The sequence below is a fragment of the Lampetra fluviatilis genome, chromosome 2, assembly GCF_964198595.1.
Source record: "Lampetra fluviatilis chromosome 2, kcLamFluv1.1, whole genome shotgun sequence".
Taxonomy (NCBI): domain Eukaryota; kingdom Metazoa; phylum Chordata; class Hyperoartia; order Petromyzontiformes; family Petromyzontidae; genus Lampetra; species Lampetra fluviatilis.
Genome location: NC_136276.1, coordinates 23147573 through 23170738, shown reverse-complemented (window position 1 = coordinate 23170738; position 23166 = coordinate 23147573). Strand labels below are relative to the sequence as shown.

General features: G+C 51.1%; 2 protein-coding genes across 9 annotated transcripts; both read right to left on the bottom strand.

Moving 5' to 3' along the window:
- Positions 1 to 1753: 1753 nt before the first annotated feature.
- LOC144938183 (uncharacterized) lies at positions 1754 to 12122 on the bottom strand. Of its 6 annotated transcripts, none has more exons than XM_078866009.1 (5): positions 11960 to 12122; positions 9852 to 9894; positions 7618 to 7734; positions 6336 to 6497; positions 1754 to 3924 (listed from the first exon to the last, which is right to left on the bottom strand). In XM_078866009.1, the coding sequence occupies exons 2-5, from the start codon at positions 9889 to 9891 to the stop codon at positions 2816 to 2818; spliced, it is 1428 nt and encodes a 475-aa protein (XP_078722135.1). In that variant the 5' UTR covers positions 9892 to 9894; positions 11960 to 12122; the 3' UTR covers positions 1754 to 2815. The 6 variants fall into 6 exon arrangements, with proteins under 6 accessions (XP_078722135.1, XP_078722144.1, XP_078722121.1 ...); XM_078866018.1 differs by having other exon boundaries at positions 9857 to 9894; XM_078865995.1 differs by lacking the exon at positions 11960 to 12122 and adding an exon at positions 10037 to 10699 and having other exon boundaries at positions 9857 to 9894.
- A 1194-nt stretch (positions 12123 to 13316) lies between these two features.
- YBEY (ybeY metalloendoribonuclease) lies at positions 13317 to 18750 on the bottom strand. 3 transcript variants are annotated; one of them, XM_078865958.1, is made up of 4 exons: positions 17646 to 18750; positions 16651 to 16794; positions 15519 to 15609; positions 13317 to 14068 (listed from the first exon to the last, which is right to left on the bottom strand). In XM_078865958.1, exons 1-3 carry the CDS (start codon positions 18156 to 18158, stop codon positions 15541 to 15543), a joined length of 726 nt encoding a protein of 241 aa, XP_078722084.1. In that variant the 5' UTR covers positions 18159 to 18750; the 3' UTR covers positions 13317 to 14068; positions 15519 to 15540. The 3 variants fall into 3 exon arrangements, with proteins under 3 accessions (XP_078722084.1, XP_078722074.1, XP_078722092.1); XM_078865948.1 differs by having other exon boundaries at positions 15519 to 15587; XM_078865966.1 differs by lacking the exon at positions 13317 to 14068 and having other exon boundaries at positions 15457 to 15609.
- Between the last annotated feature and the right edge of the window lie 4416 nt (positions 18751 to 23166).

Sequence of the window (23166 nt, the reverse complement as noted above, 5' to 3'; positions counted from 1 at the left end):
CGCTATCAGATGAAGCTGCGCTGCTTAAGTCCTCCTCCATGTGCACATGTGCGTAGTGATATTGGCTTGATTTTGGCTCTGACCTACTTACATTTTCGATGCTGATTGGTTGAAAATCTAGCTCAACAGTTTTATATGTCTCAATACGCAGTCAATATAGTGCGCCAATAAATTACACTTTTCTCATTAACTGCAGGATAATGCGTGGATAACTTTTTGCTTGGATACCTTTTATTAACGTTGAACATATTGAGCAAAAGAAAAAGTAGTGCCCCGTTTGTCGGAACGAAACTGAACGATACAACTCACGTACAGCGGCCTATAATTGCAGCTGCACGTAATAGACTGGGATTACCTACAGCAGCAGCATCGCCCCCTACTGTGAAAACCAGGCACGACCCTCCTCAGCAAGGCTTTCCTGGGTAGTTATGCATTTGTACTTATTTACTTTAAATGTATTTATTTGGAGTGACTTGCTTACCTTTACTCTATTTTGCACTCCAAACATTTAGATGTTATTTTATTTCTCCACAACTGTTCCTCCATAACTATTGAAAGGTGATTTGCATCCTATCAGCAGAGGGTTCTTAATCAAGGTCTGGATGTCCAGCAAGGGAGAGACAGTATAATTGTTTCTCTGTTCAAAGGGAAAGCATCCCGTACAACATGCATCAATTATAGACCTATATCCGTACTTTCAGTACCGGGAAGGGTTTTTTCACATGTACTTCTGGGAAAGCTGCAACCACACTCCTAACAAAACACCGTCGCCCACAGAAATCAGTATTCACAGCTTGGTCAATCTAAGATGAACGCTGTGTGGATTCCTCCTTTTCCCAGAACTGCACCGTGAGTTCGACCACCCACGGCATGTCATTTACATTGATATGAAGGCAGCTTTTGACTCAGTGTATTGATTGGCTCTCTGGTCTGCCTTGATTGGAATTGGGGTCCCTGGCATCCTCCTGGACCTTGTGAAGGATCTGCATGCAGGCACATGTGCAAATGTTCGTGTCGGGTCTGGACTTTCACTATAATTCGAGACCACATCTGGAGTATGTCAAGGATGCATTCTTGCACCGGCGTTCTTCTGTCAGGCGATCGACTGGATCGTTGAAAAGATGACCCATGACCTTGGAGTCAGGATTGGCCGGCACCACTTAATTGACCTCGACTATGCTAATAATGCAGCCTTGTTTGTGCAGAACCCTAAACATTTACACCAGTCCTCCACCATTTCCACAACCATCCATGAAAAATGTCACTGTTTCGTGGAAGAAAACAAAAGTCCAGAACTTAGGCTGCAGACCTCCAGCACTCTGCATAATCAAAGGCAACGCTGTCGAAGCAGTGGATGCATTTCTCTACCTGGGATCTGTACAGACAACTGATGGATAATGTAGACCTGATGTCATGTGCCGGATAGGTTTGGCCTCAGGAATAATGGTCTGAACCGCATTTGGTCCCAGAAATGTTTAAATCTGGGCAGTGCTGTTTAATCAGTTTCGTTGTATCGTGCGGAGGCCTGGAAATTCAAGCTGATTTGGATTGGCTGCAGTCCTTCCACATGCATATAGTGACACGGCTGTCACTTTTTGAACACGTTGCCCATCTGGATGTGCAAACTTCAGCAAATCATGCACTTAAGTTGGCGGTTGACTTTCGAAGTAGACTGCGACTCTCAAAGGAATGGCACCACCCCCGTGGTCGCTTCCCGTGATCCATGGATTAAACAAATTAATTGAGACACCGGTTTATGGCAGCCAAAGCAGTTTATGTGAATACTGTCACAAGAGGTCACATGTTTGGCGCAACGGTCCTTCGCTGACTATGCATGATGAATTAATTAATGTTGTAACTCGCTGACCTGCCAGCCCCTACTGGGTATCTTTGAAAAAGAGCTTCATAGCTCATCTGATTCATTTTCCAGGATACATATTCGGATTCTAATATTAAAATAATAAAGTGTCACGAGATACGATTCCACAACAAAGCTACATTTAAAACCTTTACTTGTTACAAAAGGAATAAACTCAATCAGACACACTTTGCAAAAATCCATGCGCACACTCATAACGTGCTCGCTCTCATCCCACGCATGGACACCCAGCCTCCGCCACAATCCAATAAAAACTGACTGCGAACCAATCACTCATCGTGCAGATATTAACCAATCAAAAAAAGGGGGCCTTTCACATACTAACTCATGGGAATACTCGATCCATAAATCACATGCCAATTAATCGACAGTGATTAACCCTGGATGAATTGATACTCTCACATGGCTCTTGGATCTACTGTAAACAGAATAAATACAAAAGACACCTTGATTCAGATTCCACAAGTCCATATATGGGAAAAGACACGTCCCTACGGGCAACGTCACTCCTACTTTCTCCCATATGTGGTAATAGACATGCCCTTACGGGGAACACCACGCCTACTTTCTCCCATATATGGACAGAGGCAGGTCCCAACAGGCAACGCCATGACTACTTTCTCCCATATATGAGGGGAAACACGACCCTACGGGCAATACCATGCCGACCGTCTCCCAAATATGTGAAGAGACACCCCTACAAGCAACGCCACACCTACTTTCTCCCATGATGGACAGATATGTCCCAACAGGCAATGCCACATCTACTTTCTCCCATATATGGCAGATACATATCCCAACAGGCAACGCCACGCCTACTTTCTCTCATATATTGGAAGACACCCTTATGGGCAACACCACACCTACTTTCTTCCATGTATGGGCTGATGGGTTATTTCGTGGGGTATCTGATTGTATCATCTTACAGCGCCCCTGTCACTTGCACGTCTCCGTCCTCGCATGGATCTTCTCATGCCTGCGCAGATCGCCCAGCTGCACGAAGGACTTGCCGCACAGTGTGCAGCGGTGCGGCTTCTCGCCAGCATGGTAGCGCCGGTGTGTCTTGAGGTAGGAGAAGTCAGAGAAGGCCTTTCCACACTCGGTGCAACGGTGCGGTCGCTCGGTGGCGTGCGCTGAGCGCGCGTGACGCCGCAGCGCGTGCATGTAGGAGAACGCACGGCCGCACTCCCGGCACGCGTGCGGTCTGCCACCGGTGTGCGTGCGCTCATGCGCCCGCAAGTTGCCCGACTGGGAGAACGACTTCCCGCAGGCTGCGCAAACGTGCAGCCTGTGGCCTGCGTGCGTCCGCCCGTGCCGGCGCAGGCCCAACGCGTCGGCGAACGACTTGGTGCACTCACAGCAAACATGCGGCTTGGCCCCAGCCCGCGGAGCAACAGACGGGCCCGCCGAGGCCCCGACCTCGCCCGTCGAGCCGTCAACGTCGTTGTCCGAGGCGTCCGCGGCACAGCCCTCCTCGCCGGGCCCCTCCGGTAGGCGACGCTCGGCATGTCGCGTAAACTCGGCTGGGCGGCAGAACCCTTCGCCGCAGGAAAAGCAAGCGTGCGGCTTCTCCTCCGCCGTCCGGGTGGTCTCTGCCATGACTTCTCGTCGCTTCGTCCACCGGCATGGCTCGAGAAGCCCTCGGTCGCGACCGCGCGGCGCCTCAGCACTCGCTGCCCCTGTCGTGTGAGTCCGCTCGTGCCTCTTGAGGTTCGTGACGTCGGCGAATGTCTTTCCGCACTCGCTGCAGGCGTGCGGCCGCTCGCCTGAGTGGGTGCGCGCGTGGCCCCGCAGCGTGTGCCGGTACGCAAAGGCCTTCCCGCACTCGATGCACGCATAGGGCCTCTCTCCCGAGTGCGTGCGCCGGTGCTTGCGCAGGTTGCTCGACTGTGTGAAGGCCTTGCCGCACTCGCGGCAGACGTATGGCCGCTCGCCCGTGTGCGTCTTCAGGTGGCGCTGCAGGTTGCTCCGGTGGTCGGTGTTGTAGGGGCACAGGAAGCACTGGAATGGCTTCTGCCGTTGTCCGGTGCCGTCCGCCGTCTCTGCTGCGGGGAAGAATCAGGATCAGAATCTTTATTCAGAAAATCCAACGAGATATGAAGCTCTATTCCAGCCGTCCAGTAGGAGCTGGGGTGTCAATTGAGTTACAACAACAAATACGAAAATCGATATGAGCACAAAGTAGAGAAAACGTAAAGAAGTTATTATAACTAAATAAAAATCCATTATACAGGCAGTCATCGACTTATGGATGGGTTACGTTCCTGGAACCCATTCATAAGTCGATGTTTTTGTATCTTTGAACTAAATATTGAATTGTATACAAGGTCAGTGTTATAAAATGTGTTATGGTTAAATAGGAAAGGGAAGCATTGTAAAACTCATAAATAAAAATGTATTTTGTACATTTATATACAATACTTAATATCGTGGGCTTATCGTTTACAATTTCAACCTATCGCGGGCAACCTCTATGGAAACCAAATTTAGCTATTTCGGTGGTTCGTTTTAGCCTTTCGCGGATATACTGTACACGGAAGTATTACTCGAGACGCTTCTCGAGTGATGGTGTTGTGTGACTGATACTGTGGTGTAGGGCAGGCGAGGGACGCGAGGCACTCAGTGACACCTCAACCTTTGCCGTGCAAGCTCTCGCGGACAGAGGCAAACAGCCCCTGTATAACCTATTAACAAACTGTTGGGACAAGTGCTGTTAGTGAGCACCTATGAAGGCCGGCATGGCACAAGCGGGTGGGTAGCCAGCACCACGCCCGGCCGCCTTTGTCTCCTCATTGGCGATGTTTACACATTGCACCAGGTAACCATTTGAAGCCGAGTCGACCTAGCGGAAGTCCAGGACCGATTCAGATAATAATGGGTCCTGGGCCTCCCCGATTCAGATAATCATCACTGGTGTTGGGCTTAAGCTGGAATCAAACTCGGATCGCCGGGTTCGCGCTAACTGCTTCGCTACCGTTCCCCACTCACGGACAAACACACACACCCATGTTGGATCATCATCGGCAAGTACAGCATATATTTAGTATTTATACTATTACATGTTTATTACAATTATATCGTTTTTATTTCATTTGCATTACAGTACTTATATCAATTGTGATGTCTATTTTTGGTTGCCGTGTACCTAACCCTATTATTTAGGTAAGGCTTAAGTATTGAATAAAGCGGTTTGGGCGTTTACGGCACTTTACAAGAACGTAACTCCACCGATATTCAAGGGTTTTTAAATATTGTAAATAAAATAAAATGCAGTAACATAAAAAATTATATATCTGTTTTATTTTCACTTACCTTGAGTCCTGGAGGATCACTCCACCGAAAAAAATAGTTTTACGGATCAGTTCAAAGTATAACCGAACATTCGCAAGTCGGATGGTTAAAAATCATAACATCGTATGGCGGTTCGTTTGTAAGTGCCAATGTTTGTAAGACGGATGTTCGTATCGCGAGGACTGTCTATATTTTTACAAATTGCACAAGCACATGCATTCCTTCCGATTCATCAACACAAAATGTAAACTTGGGCAAGGCAGCAAAACAACAACAGTCCTAGACCACATCAAGACAACACACAGTCCCTCAAAATGTAACTATTGATACACGGGTCATGTTCAAAGTTACAAATCACATTTGCTTGCGGAGCTGGATTTAGCCAATGCTGTGCATATCTCGTTAATATTCTTTATTGTGATTGACGCTCGTTACATAGGAAAGCGTCCCTGAGAGACACGGAGAGAGCTGGAGTGCTCACGCGATTACGCCAAGTCCTCTCTTAGCTCGTGGGGTTTACACAACGCATTGTCGCTATAACGCGGTTCTTCCATCAGGGAACACTTTTCACACAACGCAGAACACGCACCATTAAAACGCGGAACACGCACTCCATTAGAACGTGGAAGACTCCCCGTCATAACGTGGAACGCGCCAGTTATAACGTGGAACGCGCACCCCGTTATAAAGCGGAAGGCGACCTGTTATAATGCACAATGCGCGCTGTTATTCCGCGGTTTCTGAGCGGTTTACGATGAACTTTCTTGAGCAGTGCGGCTGAGCGGTACCATGATACAGTATGTGAAATTATACATTAACGCATCGACATACCCCAGTTATATATATTTCTTCCTGCCTCAGCAGTCCGCCTGCTGTATTTTTTCACCTGAAGACGATTGCTCGTGTTGCGATCGAAACGTCGTGATTTTTATTTATTTTTCTATCTATGTGACTTTACCGAAAGACCCAAAGAGTATACCCCAGTATTTTTCGCACCATCTCACCGCATGCGTGTAGTACATCATATCTTGTCGAACTTTATCGTCACATTTTTTATGGGGAAACTGTTTTCGCTTAACGCGGCACTTTTCATGGAACACATCTATTACTGCATTAAACGAGGAATTACTGTGCATCAAATCGCGTGTCTTGACTTGAAACTCACCAACACATGGAGCGGCAGGGTGGTGGGGCAGCGCTTGTTGTGTCTCACAGCAAGAATCCCCCGAGTTCGATTCCCGACTTGGGCGCCGTTCTGTGAGAAGTCTGTAAGTTCTCCCCCTGTTCTGCATGGGTTTCCTCCGGGACCTCCGGTTTACTCCCATAACTGAAACAAAAACACACAATGTTACTGGCATTATATGTTGAACTTCTTTCGCATCATACGTAGCCAACCGTGCTAAAATTTGTATTCCCTCGTTATTCATGAATTTGCTATTCGCCTATTTGGCTATCTGTCAATCGCATCTTGAATTCTCAACTGTGTGTCAAACACGACTCTAGATCAAACATGACTCGATATTATTCATCATTAATTTGAATGTAAGAACCAACTTTTTTCTGATACAGACACCATATATTCTGCAAATAAAAATGAAAAATTCAAGGCTTCACACAAAACACAACGATGTTCTAGAGGTCCCCTGCCTTACCTGACATCACAAAGACAAAGATCCACCGTATAGCCTTCAACAGACCATTAGGGAAAGTGCTGTGAATGAGCACCTAAACTATTAAAACTAGGTTTTATTTTACCAGGTAAGACCTACTCAGTTATATAGCTCTTGTTCAGAAGCGACCTGGCCACAAATGATAGCTCAAGGAAGTGGCTTATCATTAAATGAAAATATATAGCAGCCAACTACCTACCCTAAAACGCATGTTTCTAAATATGCAACCACGGGGAGAACATGCAATTTTCAAATATACAGACGTCATGGTCAGATCAAACTCATGACCTGTAGATAGTTAACATCTCGCCACCGCGGCACCCCTATTGAGGCCTTTGTCCCCCAAATGTGGATGTGTACACACCACACCAAACCAGATACTAATTTAAGGCTGAATCGACCTATGATAGGCTCAACTGGCTCCAAAGACAAAGATCCCCCATATAGCCTAAGCAGACTTTTTTGGCAAGTGCTGTTTTCGAGCACCCATGAAGGCCGGCATAGTACACGAGGGGGTTTGTCGTCAGCACCACGCCCAGCCGCCTTTTTCTCCCCAGTGGTGATGTTTACTCATCGTACCAGGTACTCATTTGTGGCTGAGTCAACCTATGCGAGGCCCAGGACTGGTTCAGATAGTCGTCACTGGTGTTGGTGACCGTGAGGGGGAATCAAATTTGGGTCGTTAGGTTCAGAACGCAGCGCTTACCACTGCGCCACCGCTCCCCACAATGAGCGAGCCCCCTTCCATGCCTTTGTCACCACAATGCCATGACTCACCCGCCTCCTCACCTTTCCCCATCCACGTCCCAATGCTCGGCGTCTCTTCGCACTCCTGCTTGACGCTCACTGCTCCAGGTAAACATGAGTCCGCCCCACGCGCTTCCCGCTCCGTGCCTGCAAGTGAAGACCACTCATCACCGTCAACAATCATGGTTCTGACAACCTACTACAGTCGACGGCTGGCGCCATTCCTAGAGCACGAGGCTATCACGACAAAAGGCGCTCCGTTTCACGACGTATGTAGTAGTTTCACAGAAGGAAGTGATGATTACTACCGTGTGTTATCCATGAGGTTTTTTTTTCAGTTAGATCGCGTGAATATAAATGTGTCATTAAACCCGCCACCACCCGACAGCCAATTAGTAAAATTTGGCACGTAAACAAAACATGCCAAGTAGTTATTAGTTCAGCACACTGGTGTGTTGGAGAGATTAAACCTACAACATTTACAATTCGAGTATGACGTTTCGCCGGTAATTACAACAATGCTCATCAGGTGATAGCCAGAATTGTGGATAAATCCTCCTGTTTCGGTCTTAAAAATAGAGATAAATGTGATAACTTCACTGTGAGCCGATCAAATGCGAAGCCCAGAGGGGGGTTTAATGTTGTTATATAAATTACAATGGATATCTATTATTATTTGGGTTATTCACAGTTAATCAACATCCCACGAACAGGAATTAGCAAATTTGGCAAGTTTTGACCACGACGCTGGCACACGATGGCCTTACTTGATTTGAATGTCAACGTTCACTGAGAAGGAGACAGCGCGTAGTAGTTTACGATTAACAGCGCGTAGTAGTTTACGGTTAACACCACACACACCGCAGTGATAGTCTGGGCGGTCTGCTGGGTTAGATCCATGAACTTCTTCCCTGCAACAAGCAGGCCACTTGAGCCGCATCACCACCAGGGTTCTCATTCCCTCTGAATTAACATCGGGTCACATGATTCTGATGCTTCTACACATGTGGCTCACCGAGCGGCATGCTCTGACGGGAAGGGGTAGGAGGAACGCAAAGGGCGGCAGGGTGGTAGATATGGGAGGAAAGTGGCGGACCCGGAGAAAAGCCATGCAACACAAGGACACATGCAATCTCCACGAGGCGCCCGAGTCAGGACTCAAACCTTCTTGCTGTGAGGCACGAGCATTACCACTCCGCCACCGCCGCCGCCCTGCCGCCCACATTGATAGATCGGATACGGAACGGCTTGCTAATGGTCACTGCTGGCGCCAGGGACTCCATGAGAGACCGCTCTGGAGGGTATTGCTCTGCTTTTCCGGGCCGTTCAGGCATTTTGGAAGAGATGGGAGGTAACCAGGGCCGTCTATAGGGGGGGTGTGGGGTGCGGGGCCCGTGGCAAACCCCACTGTGTGGGCCCCCCGGATGCCTTCAAACTAAACGGGAAGAATTACATCTGGCAGTGTGACGTCAAAGCGCGGGGGCCCCCAAAGCGCGGGGGCCCCCAAAGCGCGGGGCCCGGGGAAGTCACCCTGATTCACTGTACCCTATCGACGGCTCTGGGTGGCGCGTCACGCATCGCAGGAAGAAGTACCTGGGTTCGATTCCCGACTTGGGAGCCTGTATGCGTGGAATATGTATGTTCTCCCCCCTGTTCTGAGTGGGTTTCCTCCGGATTCTCTGGTTCCCTACCATAGCAAAAAAAAACCACACTATGTAACTATAATTAACCAAATAACCCAATACTTAAAATTGCACTGCAAATTACTCAATCGGGATTACACAGCAGCAGCACTTGGCAGGACCCTCCTAAAACGATTCTTGAGATTCAGTCAGGCTTTATTCCTGGGCAAACAACGCAGTGATAATAATTTCGCTAGCTATTAATTGCAAATGCAGGTCACACGCCATTGTTCTGCCCACATAGGATGTTCTTGAGTCTGGCATTTGAACTTATATTTCAATTAGGGTTGCTACCTAATTAGAGTCTGTATGTTTTACCCCTGTTCTGCATGGGTGTCCTCCAAAAGCAAAAACAAAGACTAACTGGTATTGGCCAAAGAAATCCAAATGCTGAATAAATTACGCTGCACATTACTTAATTAAGATTACACAGCAGCAGCAGTAACATCACCTACTTCCGCGAAAACCTGGCAGGACCCTAATGAAAAACACTGACTGAGAGGCTTTCTTGGGTAAAATGGGATAACAGTAAAAATAAACACAACGATCAACTCAAATGTGTAAATACTGCGAGGTGTTCACCAAACCTGATGCGAGTGCCAGGGATTGCTCCATCGCACATTCTCTGAAAGGCAAAACGGCGAGAGGAGGCGAATTGGTGGCATGGACTCGTGCTCGGCTCATCTCACCAACGCGTTCGAGAACCAAACCCTGAACTAAACATCTCACTCACAACATCCCACTCACAACATCCCTGAGTCTCTCACTCTTGAGTCTCACGCTCAGGGTCCGCGCCCATTCACACCGGCGATTATTGACCTTCTCGCGTTTCCGCGTATCGATTCTCCCGAGTCTCCGAATCGGTGGTTGCGCGTTTTTGGAATCGATTCTCTCGGATGTAAACATCAAAATAGCGATCTTAATTTGGAGCTTTCGTGACTGCAGGAATTACTCTTTGGTTCTTTCGGTAAAGTCACGTATAAAGATAAAATAATAAATTAAATACTAGCATACGACGTTTCGCCTAGCCGCCAACGTTTCGGTCGACTGCCCTGATTTAGTGTGGCCAAAGAGGTTGGAGGACTCGCGTTCACCAGACGGACTCGCAAGTCACAACAGCACTCTCCCACGCATTTCTCCCACTCACCCCTGCAGGTCACAACACACTCGGTGAACGCCACAACGGCGCTTGTGCCAAGCTAGGTGCACTTTGAGGAAGGTCACGAAACAGAGCCAGGTGCCATGGGTTGATTGACTGATGAATGGCAGATGCACCACGCGTGCCCCCTACTGTGCCAACTTTCTGCTTTTTAGCTGCCACGCGCTCCGCTCGTTGTGAGCGTCGCTCCTCCGCCCTCCGTTGTTGTTGGAGGGCGACTGCCTCCAACTTGCCCAGTAGCAGCGTCCTTCACGAGCCTCCACCTCCAAAGGCCGATCTTGACACCGCTGGTACCAGTCATCGACAAGTCCACTCAGCTCCATATCCTCCTGTACCACATCACTCCATCTCTTCTCTAGCCCGTTTAGCCCCCCTAGATCCGGTCAAACGGAAGCTGCTTAGGCAGCATGCTGTGGCTGGGTCACGTATCCCGCATGGCCGGCCACCGCAGCCTCGGCTCACTCACCAAATTATTCAAGCACCACACTGAAGGTCACAACACCACACCCACTCACCGACCCACCCACTGGCTCACCAAACCACTCACCCACACACTGGCTCACCCTACCACTCACCCACACACTGGCTCACCATACCACTCACCCACACACTGGCTCACCATACCACTCACCCACACACTGCCTCACCCTACCACTCACCCACACACTGCCTCACCCTACCACTCACCCACATACTGGCTCACCAAACCACTCACCCACACACACTGGCTCACCCTACCACTCACCCACACACTGGCTCACCCTACCACTCACCCACACACTGGCTCACCCTACCACTCACCCACACACTGGCTCACCCTACCACTCACCCACACACTGGCTCACCCTACCACTCACCCACACACTGGCTCACCCAACCACTCACCCACACACTGGCTCACCCTACCACTCACCCACACACACTGGCTCACCCTACCACTCACCCACACACACATTGGCTCACCCTACCACTCACCCACACACTGGCTCACCCTACCACTCACCCACACACTGGCTCACCCAGCCACTCACCCACACACTGGCTCACCCAGCCACTCACCCACACACTGGCTCACCCTACCACTCACCCACACACTGGCTCACCCTACCACTCACCCACACACTGGCTCACCCTACCACTCACCCACACACTGGCTCAACCTACCACTCACCCACACACTGGCTCACCCTACCACTCACCCACACACTGGCTCACCCTACCACTCACCCACACACTGGCTCACCCTACCACTCACCCACACACTGGCTCACCCTACCACTCACCCACACACACATTGGCTCACCCTACCACTCACCCACACACTGGCTCACCCTACCACTCACCCACACACTGGCTCACGCAGCCACTCACCCACACACTGGCTCACGCAGCCACTCACCCACACACTGGCTCACCCAGCCACTCACCCACACACTGGCTCACCCAGCCACTCACCCACACAATGGCTCACCCAACCACTCACCCACCCACGCACACTGGCTCACCCCATCCACTACACTCGCTCACTCACCTCGTACACTTACACTGCAGGTCACCTTTCTGCTTCTCTCCCCCCCACCCCACACTCTTGCTCAGTACAACACGTGCGGCGCTGTCTCTCCGTTACACGGCGACTTCGATACGCGTTGTTCGCTGTTGGCCGGGGCTCCACGCACGAGAGGTGGGGGGCGGTGAATCGACTCCAGCGATTCGTTTGACCGCGGAAAAGTCCCCTGAGGGTCCGCGGTCATTTACCCGCTTGCCGCGAACGACTGAGACGTAAAGAATCGGAATTTGTATTGAGACCGCAGGAGGAATCCGATGAGCTCTAAAGCTCTTTTTTTCGTAACAGGTGTCCAGTATGGGGGCAGGTCAGAACGTTAGAACAACAAACAATACAAAAACACAAAAGGAGTGCGACGTATAGGAATTGTAAACAACACTGAAAAATATAAGCAAATTAAACAAAGGGGCTGTCCATAAATGACGTCACGCGATTTTGGACGATTTTTAAGGCCCACTGCGCTGCTCTTATTCAGAAGTGACCTGGCCAAAATGATAGTTCAATGAAGTGGCTGATCATTTGGAAATGTATAGTAGCCAAATACGAAAACGAATGTTGATTCTAAATGTGGAGGGGAAAACCGGAGGACCGAAAAATCCACACGACCACGGGGAGAGGCATGCAAACTCCAAATATATACAGCTGGCGCGTCAGGGTCGGGATTGAACCAACGACCTCCTACACACCAGGCGAGGGAGTTCACATCTCGCCACCATGGCGCACACCCATGTCAACACCTGGGTGGCGACTTGGGGAGGCCTTCATCCAGCAGTGGATCAATCATGGCTGATGATGATTAGCAGCAGGAGGCGTTTGTGATACGCTCCTAAATTCCAAGGAATGCAACATTGAAACATACATTGGCGTTGTTGTAGACAATTACAAAATAACTGCAGACAGCTCACTGCCTCCACACACATCCTTCCCTCCATACAAAATAAACGCATTCTTTGACGCATCCCATCAGCGGCACAGCCTCCTTCAGGGAGTGCATTATTTCAGCAGCATTTGTTCAACACAAGCACGAATCATAATCTGTATTGATTCCGCAGGACGAATCCAATGAGCTATGACGCTCTTTTCACAGAGGTCCAGTAGGGGCAGGTAAACAAGTAAAACAACAATTACAGAAAACTACAGGAGTGCAAATTATAAACTCTGGACCGGTTTTATACCAGTTTTGACATCAGCAGAATCAGGTTTCCTGGTGAACTGCCAGATATTTATACACGAGGACCCTCTCCTCCAATGGATTTGGATCGAGTTCGACACAAAATAATAAAACATAACCCAGAACAATCATGATTACTTTGTTTTATGTGTTCAGCATCGTCCATAATGTATTCAGTATTTACAATTGACTTCCAAACGTGAATGCAAATTGTTAGACCTTCAATAGTGCTGCTTGTTGCTGGCCACTTGCCATTATAGATATTTGTGCCAGTCCTCAGCAATTGATTTTAAAAAAATTCATACCGTCAATTTGGTATTCAAGCTGTCATTGTTACAGCGCAAGGCTATCACAAGGGAAGGCGCTGCTGTTTCAGTCTGCGGTCACTTCATAGTAGGGAGCGATGTTGCTGCTGTGTGTATGTTATTTTTTCGAATTTGGACCAAAACGCCAGCACACAATGGCCTCCCCGTCTCAAATTACGACAGGGTATCTTTTCCGTCCACTCTGAAGCAGATGAGGAGTGGTATTTTACGGTTCATACACACACCGCAGTATTAATGATGGCCTGCCGGATTGTAACTACGAGCCTCTGTAATAAGCGGCAAACTTGCTAACTCTGAGCCACGTCACCATCCCAAAAGTTCGAGAGGGGCTTCCAGGGTAACGAGGTAGTTGCCAAAGTCATTGTCCGGAGGCTGGCATGGTAGAGCGTGGAGAGGTGGTGAGGCTGACATAGCAGAGCGTGGTAAGGTTCTTGAGGCATCTCTGTACAATGTTGTGCCACCCGCAGCTCGAGCAGGTTTCGACGGTGGGAGTCAGAACGTCCCAGCTGTGAGAGGCGCGAGCGTGACGCCCGTGATGCGGCCGTATTCCAACAGCACCTCGCTCTCCTTCTCGTACATCTGCAAGCACAATGGCCAACATTTGCCGCTTTATTATTACACAGCTCATCTCAAGACTTTTTCAGGGGGTCCTGCTGAGTTTCCACTGTAGGGAGTCATGTTGCAACATATAATTCCAATTCAATAATTTTCAGGAACATTTTCAGCATTGGATTTTTTTTAGCAAATACCGATTAAATTGTGCTTTTTTTTGTAGATATGGTAGGAAAGCAGAGGACCCGGAGGAAAACCATGCAAAACAAGGACACATGCAATCTCCACGAGGTGCCCGAGTCCTGCCGCCCATGGTTGATAGGACGGATACAGAATTGCTTGCTCAGTCACTGCTGGCGGCAGGGCCTCCACGAGAGACCGATTTGGAGGGTATTTCTCTGTTCTTCTGGGACGTTCTGGCGTTTTGGAAGAGATAGGAGGTAACCAGGGCCGTCTATAGGGAGATACGGGACCCGGGGCAAACCCCACTGTGTTGGGCCAGCGGATGCCTTAAAACTAAACGGGAGGTATTATATCTGACAGCGTGACATCGAAGCGGGTGTCCCCCCAAAGTGCGGCGCATTGGGCGATCGTCCCGATTCGCCGTACCCGAGGGACGGCTCTGCGAGTAACTACACATAACCCCACCGCACCTGACCTGCCGATCAAATAACTGTGGTGCACACCCAACTGCCATTCCAGGAGACTGAATCGACATCTTTCACGTTTTCCAAGATCACCGAAAAGCCACTTACTGTGAATAAAACAATTACTGACCACGATGTGTTATTGATGTAGCAACCTCACTTTACTCCAGGGCATTTCAGAGGGTTGTGCATGTGATCTCAAACAAGTGAAAGGGCACCCCCAGTGGCAGTGTAGGGGCACAAGGTGACTCGGGGGGCCTAGCCTGCCAATGGGCATGAGTCCACCACGAGTAGCAAGCGCTAGCTATAAAACCACTTTGGAACAGAAGGTAAGGTTGAGTGTATTTGAGGCAGGAAGGCTATCTGCATTATGGTAGGGATCAGAGAGCTGGACCCTCGGTAGCTAGGAAAAAAGTTGTCATGCATTGGATCCCAGGTGACTGAGCCAGATGCTAGGAAGCCAGGAGAAGAATTGCACAATTCGGGAAGAGAACATGGCAGTTGAGTGTTGTAGTTACGATAACGCAGGATGGGGGAGTGCCAATTGCCGAGACAGGCAGAGCAGTTGGTGGGAGACTGTCAGGCCAGCTGTGTGGGTCAATGTGAGAATGTGGGTCTCTTTGAGTCTACGGCTAGATGGTGAGATACTGTCAGAGCAGACCTCACCTGAGGGATCTGGTGGAGGCTAGAGAGTGTTGGAGGCATTGGTGACTCTGGCTATTATGCCATCGTGATCTTGAGTGGCAGCGTAGCACAGAACGTCCACTAACGTTCTCTCAGCGAGCACACGCAGCACCAGCCTGGTCTCATGTACATGCACAGTACCTCACCTGCTTCCAATCGGCCATGGTATCATGGGTGTAGCCCAGTAAATGGCACATGCCATGTAATAAAGTCACCTGCGAGGGAACACGACACATACTAATCATCGTTACACACGCAAATAGTTAACGATTACTACATATTAGTGTAATGATTGTTAAGCCAGGAAAGCTTCACTGAGTCTCAAACTCTTTCAGGAGCGTCCTGCTAAGTGTTCACAGTATGGGGGTGATGTGACTTTCTTTAATCTTCTTTGAGAAATTTGTAATGCATTATTTCTTATTTGCCAAATTTTGGATGACACCGGCAGACAATGACCTGCGTTTTTAGAATGACATCACGGGATCTTTGACTTCCACTGTGCAGGAGACGGTCGGTGCATGGTGTTTTTTTTGTTAATCCACACTGCAGTATTAACCAGGGTGACCGCCATCCTTCAACAACAAACTCTGCAACAAGTGACGAACGCGCTACCCCTCCACCAGTGGTGACGCTCACGCCTCAAAGTAAGAAGCGTCTGGATTTGACTTTCGACTCTGGTGCCTTCTGTGTGGAGTTTGTATGTTCTGCCCCTGTTATGCATGCATTTTCCATTTTTTCCCCTATAGCTAAAAAGACAAACATTCCATTGGTATTGGCTAAACATCAAAATGCTGAGAAATTAACTGCAAATTACCAAATTTGGAATTACACAACAGCAACATTGCCCCTTACTGCAAAAACTTGGCAGGAAACTCCGGGAAAATACGTGGTGTGCGTTGTACATCGTATTGTATCTTGCCAAACTTTATCGTTACTTTATTTATCGGAATTTTTTTTCTTAATGCGTTTTTTGCATAACACGGCACTTTTCAGGGATACATCTACCACTTCAAGTACTTACAGTACTTGATATGATTGACTCTGTTGGTTGGCGGAAGCCATAGCTGAATATTGGCTTTAACGTACTAACCCACAGCTAACTATGAATCTTAACGGTAGTCTTCGTGGTGAGCACGCGTTGTGAGTCCTGGTTGTGAGTGCACGTCGTGAGTCATGGTGAGTGCGTGTGATGAGTCCTTGTCGTGAGCCCACGTGGTGAGCACGCATAGCTGGTGCTCGGCGTGCTTGGGGAATCTGCCTGGCCGGAGCCTCGCTCACCGTGAGCGCGTCATGAAAACGTTCTCCTGCACGCAGGCTCTGCTGGATGTAGCTCACCCCCAGGTACACATCCCCCAGGTTCACGTCCCCCAGAGAGTCGCCCGTGCCGTCCTCGGCTTCCAGCAGCACCCCTGGAGCCACGACCTACGGGCATACCCGAATGGTTTGCAAAGTTGACAGCCCATCAGCCCTCTGGGGGTTGAGGGTCATAAAAAATAAGTTCCACTTTTTGCGGTGAGTCAACTGCCAGCTGTGCTACAGACTCGCCCCTGCCACGTGAACGTGTAATTCCACGGCTGCCACTGAAGGACTGTTAAATACAGTAGACTATCGATAATCCGCGCTGACAGGGAAGACGGCCACGGATAATTCAAAATCGCGGATAATTCAAAAATAAAAAAATTTTGCGGATCTCTGTGCAAAAACGAACGATCGACTGATCAATGTGCGTGCTCAGTGATAACACTTTCCTGCTTCCCCGCAGAAGAGTCCACCCACTAAGTGGATCGCAGAGCCACGCCAATCAACATCAGACTCCACCTACTGATGTAAAGATCTGCAACTACTTTCCTGGAGGCGATCACGTGGATTTTGTAATAACCGGAGCTCATATTTGTTTCGTTTAAGCACGTGACTTGTAATACACATTTCCAAGAATAGCAATGTATAACTTTATTATTAATTTGGGCTTAAGGGAAAATCCATGAGTTATTAATTCATGTCAAAATCTCAAATGCGCGGTTAATCCGCAAATCGGAGAAACAGCACGCGGATAATCGAGAGTCTACTGAAGATGAGCTTTACTCATTTGAGCAGAAATCACTTTTGACGGCCAATGAGAGCGACGTTCTTTCAGCCAGTGTTAAGTTAACGTCAAGACGCGGGGTTTGAATGAATGAATTACATCACACCCTGATTGTACACAACATATGACGCCACCCCGGGCAATGTGGCGAGAATACCAAACATGAACGAACGATTCCCCGGCGCGGCACCTGCGCGTAGGGGAACGCCAGCACATCAGTGGCGCGGTCTTCCCCGCGGTAGTGGAGGTTGAGGTTGCGGATGCGAGGCGAGGAGACGCAGAGTGCGGAGAGGAGGAGGCGACTAGGAGGAGGAGGTGGTGGAGGAGGCGCCGAGCGGCCAGTCACAAGCAGCACGCGCAGCAGCAGCTCCGCGTCGCGCCGCAAACGCGAGCGGGACACGGGCACCAGGGCCTGCGCGTTACGAATTAGCACACTCATACCACCACTAACCACCACCATAACTAAACTAACTACACGATCACAACTATCACCACCAACTACCGCCGCCCAACCACGGCGCTTGTGCCAGGCTAGGTGCACTTCGAAGCCACTTGAGGTGTCCGGAGGCTCGCTGCTGGCAGGAATTTCACGGAACAGACCGTGCAGGTGCCGTGGTTTGACTGGCAGATTCAGGCGAGGGGACAGACAGACCGGCGTTTCTTTAACAAACTCAGCACCACCACCACCGCTAACTTGTACCATGAGCACCGCAGCCTCCACTCCCAGGCCCGGCGCTGCGGCGCACGGTGCGGGCCCGGCAAGCTTCGGGAGTTGACGGCCCAGGCACCTTAACCCTTAACAAGTGGAGCAGCGGCCAGCAACCTTCAGCACTATCTCATCCCGCAGGTGTTATTACAGGCGGCAGGGTGGTACACAAACGCTAGGTTCTGGGCAGCGAGGGAGCGTCTCGGCAGTGAGACGCTAAAGCCGCGAGCGAGCAGGAGGCGCAAGTGCGTGAGCGACCCCTCCTGTTCGATCCCATAGCAAACACACGCCGTGTACCATCGTAGTATCACAATGCCGAAAATATACTCGCAGATGATGTACTCAAAATTGATCAAAGACAAACATCCCCCGTATAATTTTAACACACTTTTGGGGCAAGTGCTGTTATAGCGAGCATCTATGAAGACCACGCCCGGCCGCCTTTGTCTCCCTCGTGGTTTAAATTTTACACATCACACCGGGTACTCAATTGATGCTCAGTCGACCCAGGTGCTACTCGCTAACAGCACTTGCCCCAACAGTCTGTTAAGACTAAACGGGGGATCTTTGCCATGTGTGTGCACGAACACCCGCGCTGACGTCCACCCCCTCCACTCCCCCCTCCTCCTCCTCGTCGGCCGCCTCTCGCCGGGCCCCCGCAAATTGGGTGATCCCCCCCCAGCGCCAGCGCCCTCTCTGAGGGACATCGCTAATTGGCTGGCTCACCACCGCCCGGGGTTATCTCCCACACGCCCACGTACACCACCACAAAGAACGAACGCGGTGGCGTGCACGCGCGCGCCCCTGCAGGCGCTTGTTTTACACAACGGCCCCAAAAAGCGACGATGGCTTGGTGGCTGCTGCTCCTCGCTGGACCCCGCAACGCCGGCAGGACACGCAGCGCGACAGGGCCGGATGGTCGCGAGCGGGGGCAGAGGCGGCCGACCGTTGGGCGGCCGCCACATGCTTCAAGTGTGGCCGACTGGGCCACTTCGCCCGTGATTGTCGGCGCCGGTTCCGACCTCCGCAGCTTCCGTCGGCCCTTCCTCCATCTTCTCCACCGGACGCGGATCGCCATCTTTCTTGGGCAAGTCAGCATGCATCGAGTACCCGGCAGGTCCCAACACCTCATGCATCCGCTCGCACCCCCGTAGGTTTATCGGATGTTAATTGTCGGCATGCTGATTCGGTACCGCACACTATTACTCAGTGGAAGAAATTAGCTCGGAGGGTGGTTGCGGCCGCGTCGGGGTCTTCTACGGTGCCGGGCACCATTCAAGGGGTAGACGTGCGTATTTTGGTGGACACCGGTGCGTCGGCAACCATCATTTCGGGCATAATTTTTCACCTGTTATCCATCCCTGCGTCGCGGGTCAAGCTGGCTATCGACGCATGCATTCCCGCTAATGGGGTGGCATGGGTATCATAGGACGGGTAGATGTCCACGTTGCCATAGGGAATGTTGCCGCGTCGGACCGGTTCTTATCTCCCGATCGTTGGCAGTTCCCTGTCTGTTGGGCACCGATTTTCTTCGTCGGATGCCTGTTAAAATCCTTGTCGATCAGGGCTGTTTAGAAATGCCAGGGGGCTGTAGGATGTCTTTCCTGCCGTCCTTGTGGGGCCGCCCACCTCCGGGACACGCCGTTCACGCACTTGCCGATATCACTGTGGAGATCCCCCCTGGTACACAGATGCTCATCCCATTGCGTTATCGAAAGCGGGTGGAGGTCGCTGACAGGGAGGCGGGTGTGTTGCTGTCCCCGTCAAACTCCTTGGCTAAGGCTTTCTTTCTTGTCGCGGCTCAAACTATCGTTCGGGCTGGACAAGCCCCGTTCTTGCAAGTGTTGAATGGGGGCCGGGAACAAGTAGTCATTCCGGGGGGTGCAGTATTGGCCCATGCCACTACCGACTTCACTAGCCTTGATGGGGACCGGCCGAGGGTACTGGCTGCTGGCGTGTCTCGGGCCACTAATTCAGACGATCGATGGATCGCCAAATTGTGCCATGAGAATTCGTCTTTGTCCTCCACGCAGCGAAACGCATTGCGTTCACTACTGTCGAAATACGCTGACGTCTTCAGCAAAGATTACTTTGATTTGGGTCGTACCTCGCTCTTGTCACACCATATTGACACCGGTGCGGCAGGACCGATATGTATGAACCCACACCGCATGAGTCCTGCTGAAAGGGAGCACGTGCGTGGCGCGGTGGACGACATGTTGGCGGCCGACATAATTTCGCCGTCCAACAGTCCTTGGGGCGCACCAGTGGTGTTGGTTAAAAAGAAGGACGGCGGATTGAGGTTCTGTGTTGATTTTCGCCGGCTAAATAAAATATCCGTGGCGGATGCGTACCCCCTGCCACGGATGGACGATTCGTTAGACGCCTTGTCGGGGGCTATTTTTTTCTCTACCCTGGACCTCTCGTCAGGTTTTTGGCAACTTCCCCTCGATGATGCGTCGAAGCCAAAAACGTCGTTTCGCACGCCGCAAGGTTTGTTTGAATTTAACCACCTTCCCATGGGCTTGAATGCCGCGCCTGTGACGTTCCAGCGCCTGATGGAGTTGGTACTGGCAGGACAACAGTGGGAGACGTGTCTCATATATTTGGACGACATTATTGTTTTCAGTCGCACTTTCACCTTCAACGCCTGGAGGATGTTTTTCAAAGAATGTGGTCTGCCGATCTCAAATTTAAACCAAAAAAGTGTCATTTATTGCAGCATTCCGTCCGTTACCTCGGACACATTGTCAGCTCTAGTGGTGTCTCCACTGACCCTCACAAGACTTCATGTGTCCGTGAGTGGCTGACGCCCACTTCCGTAGGCGACGTGCGATGGTTCATAGGCTTTGCATCCTATTGTAATAAGGGACTCTTCAAACAGTGTAGATCTCCGTTGTCCTTTATTCGGGTTCTTGTCTCTCTCTCGCCCCTACGGCGTTCTCGCTCAGACCCGCACCTCCTCCACCGTGCACCCTGCAGCCACACCGCTGCTCCGCTCTGCAGCCACATTGCTGCTCTGTGTGCCCCGCACACTCTGCTAGCTCTTCACGCCCGGCTAGCTTCCCACACTCCACTAGCTCTGCTGTGCCCCACGTACACCACTGGCCGACGGTGCCGTGGCCTTCCACCACGTGGCAATCGCGCCACCCTCTCGCCACTGCCCAGCGTGGCCTCCTCCTGTTTCCACTCCTCCTCAACTCCCAGATCCCTTCCGGTTCTCCCCCTAAATCCTCTCTCTCACGTGACCCTGACTCCTCCTTCTCCTCACGTGACCCAGACTCCGCCCCCTCATTCCTTGCTTGCATTACATGACCCCCCCCCCCTGATGAAAAACCCAGCCGTCCCCGGCTGCAACAGAACAAAATAATGCGAGCAAATTACAACCATCGGGCATCACCAGACAACGGAGATTATAACAACACAACAACAACAAGAACAACAATTAACGAAACAACAACAAGAACAACAATTAACGAAAGGAAAGGGACTTGGAACGCGTGCGGGTCGCCGGCCCGTCCCAAACGAGAGGCGGCCCCCCCACAGACCGTGACCGCGACAGGGTTTCAAAAGCGGCGGGATCGGAACCGCCCGCCGCTGTTGGAGGCCCGTCAACACCAAAGTCCCGTTCCCCAGAGAGACCCATTGCCGGGGTCTCCCGCAGTCGCGTCCGTGGTGGGGTTGGAGGGGCAGCGGGGTCAAGTGTCCCCGTCGCCGTGGTAGGCCCACCCGGAGCAGGATTGGCTGCATCCGCCTGTGTCACGGCCGGTTCGTCTGTAGAAGGCACGACAGGCGCGCTTGCAGGTTGAACAGGCAAAGTCAGAGGCGCGTCGGATGCAACAGACACCGGCAAGGCAACATTAGGAGATGACGCATCCGTCTGCGGGGCCACGTAGGGTTTCAACCAAGATGTATGGACGTACCAGCGCCGTGATCCGAACCGAACACATGCGGACTGCGGGTTAGGAACCTCAATAAGCTTAACCGGCCCCTGCCATGGCTTGTGCAACTTAGGGAAGGTCCCCGCCCGCACCTGCGGGCAGTGCAGGCAGGCCATGTCCCCCACTCGCCAGAGGGATTTCCCATCCGAGCGCCGAGCGCAACATTCATTCCGGGCCTGGGTCTTGGCCGTAGCCAATCGGGCCCCCTCCCGTACCTCTGCCACGCGACGAACAGCGTCCTGAATGTACTCGGGGAGAGGCTTAACAGGACCCTTCATCCCCGTACCCAGCTGCACGTCCACCGGCGGCACATTCTCGCGGCCGTACATAAAAAAGAAAGGTGAATACCCCGTCGACGCATGAGGCGTCATCCGGTATGCGGAGAGTACCCCAGGGATATGCAAATCCCAATCAGCCTGTTTTTTTTGCTAACCGTGTGACACAGCATGGCCGACAGGGTCCGATTTAGCCGTTCCACCATGCCATCCGTTTGCGGGTAGTAGGGAGACGTCCGAACCTTCTTGGTTCCCAGTGCAGCACACACCTCAGCCAACAATTTAGAAGAAAAATTCCGCCCTTGGTCCGTGAGCAACCTTTCCGGCGCCCCTTTGTCCATTACATATCCGAACAGGAACGCGTCCGTGATAGACGCCGCCGACTGGTCGGGTAAGGGCCAAGACATCGGCCAGCGGGAAAGATATTCCACCCCGACCAGCAAAAATGTATTCCCCCTAGAGGATGGCGGGAAGGGCCCCAAAATATCCAACGCCACCAACTCATTAATCCGAGACACCTGTATGGACTGCACTGGCGGCACATATGGGTGTTTAGGCGGCTTCCACCGGGCACATTCGGGACACGCCCGAATGTGCCCGACGACATCAGTCGTCATGCCGTGCCAGAAGTAGTCCCGCTGCAACGTCAACAAGGTTTTCTGCACCCCGAGATGTAACAAAGTCTCGGAGTGCGAACCAACTCGTACCGTAACGACGACGGCACCACCAGACGCCAGCGATCATGCAACCCTTCCCTCCACATCAGCAAGCCATCCCGGAGAGCGGCTC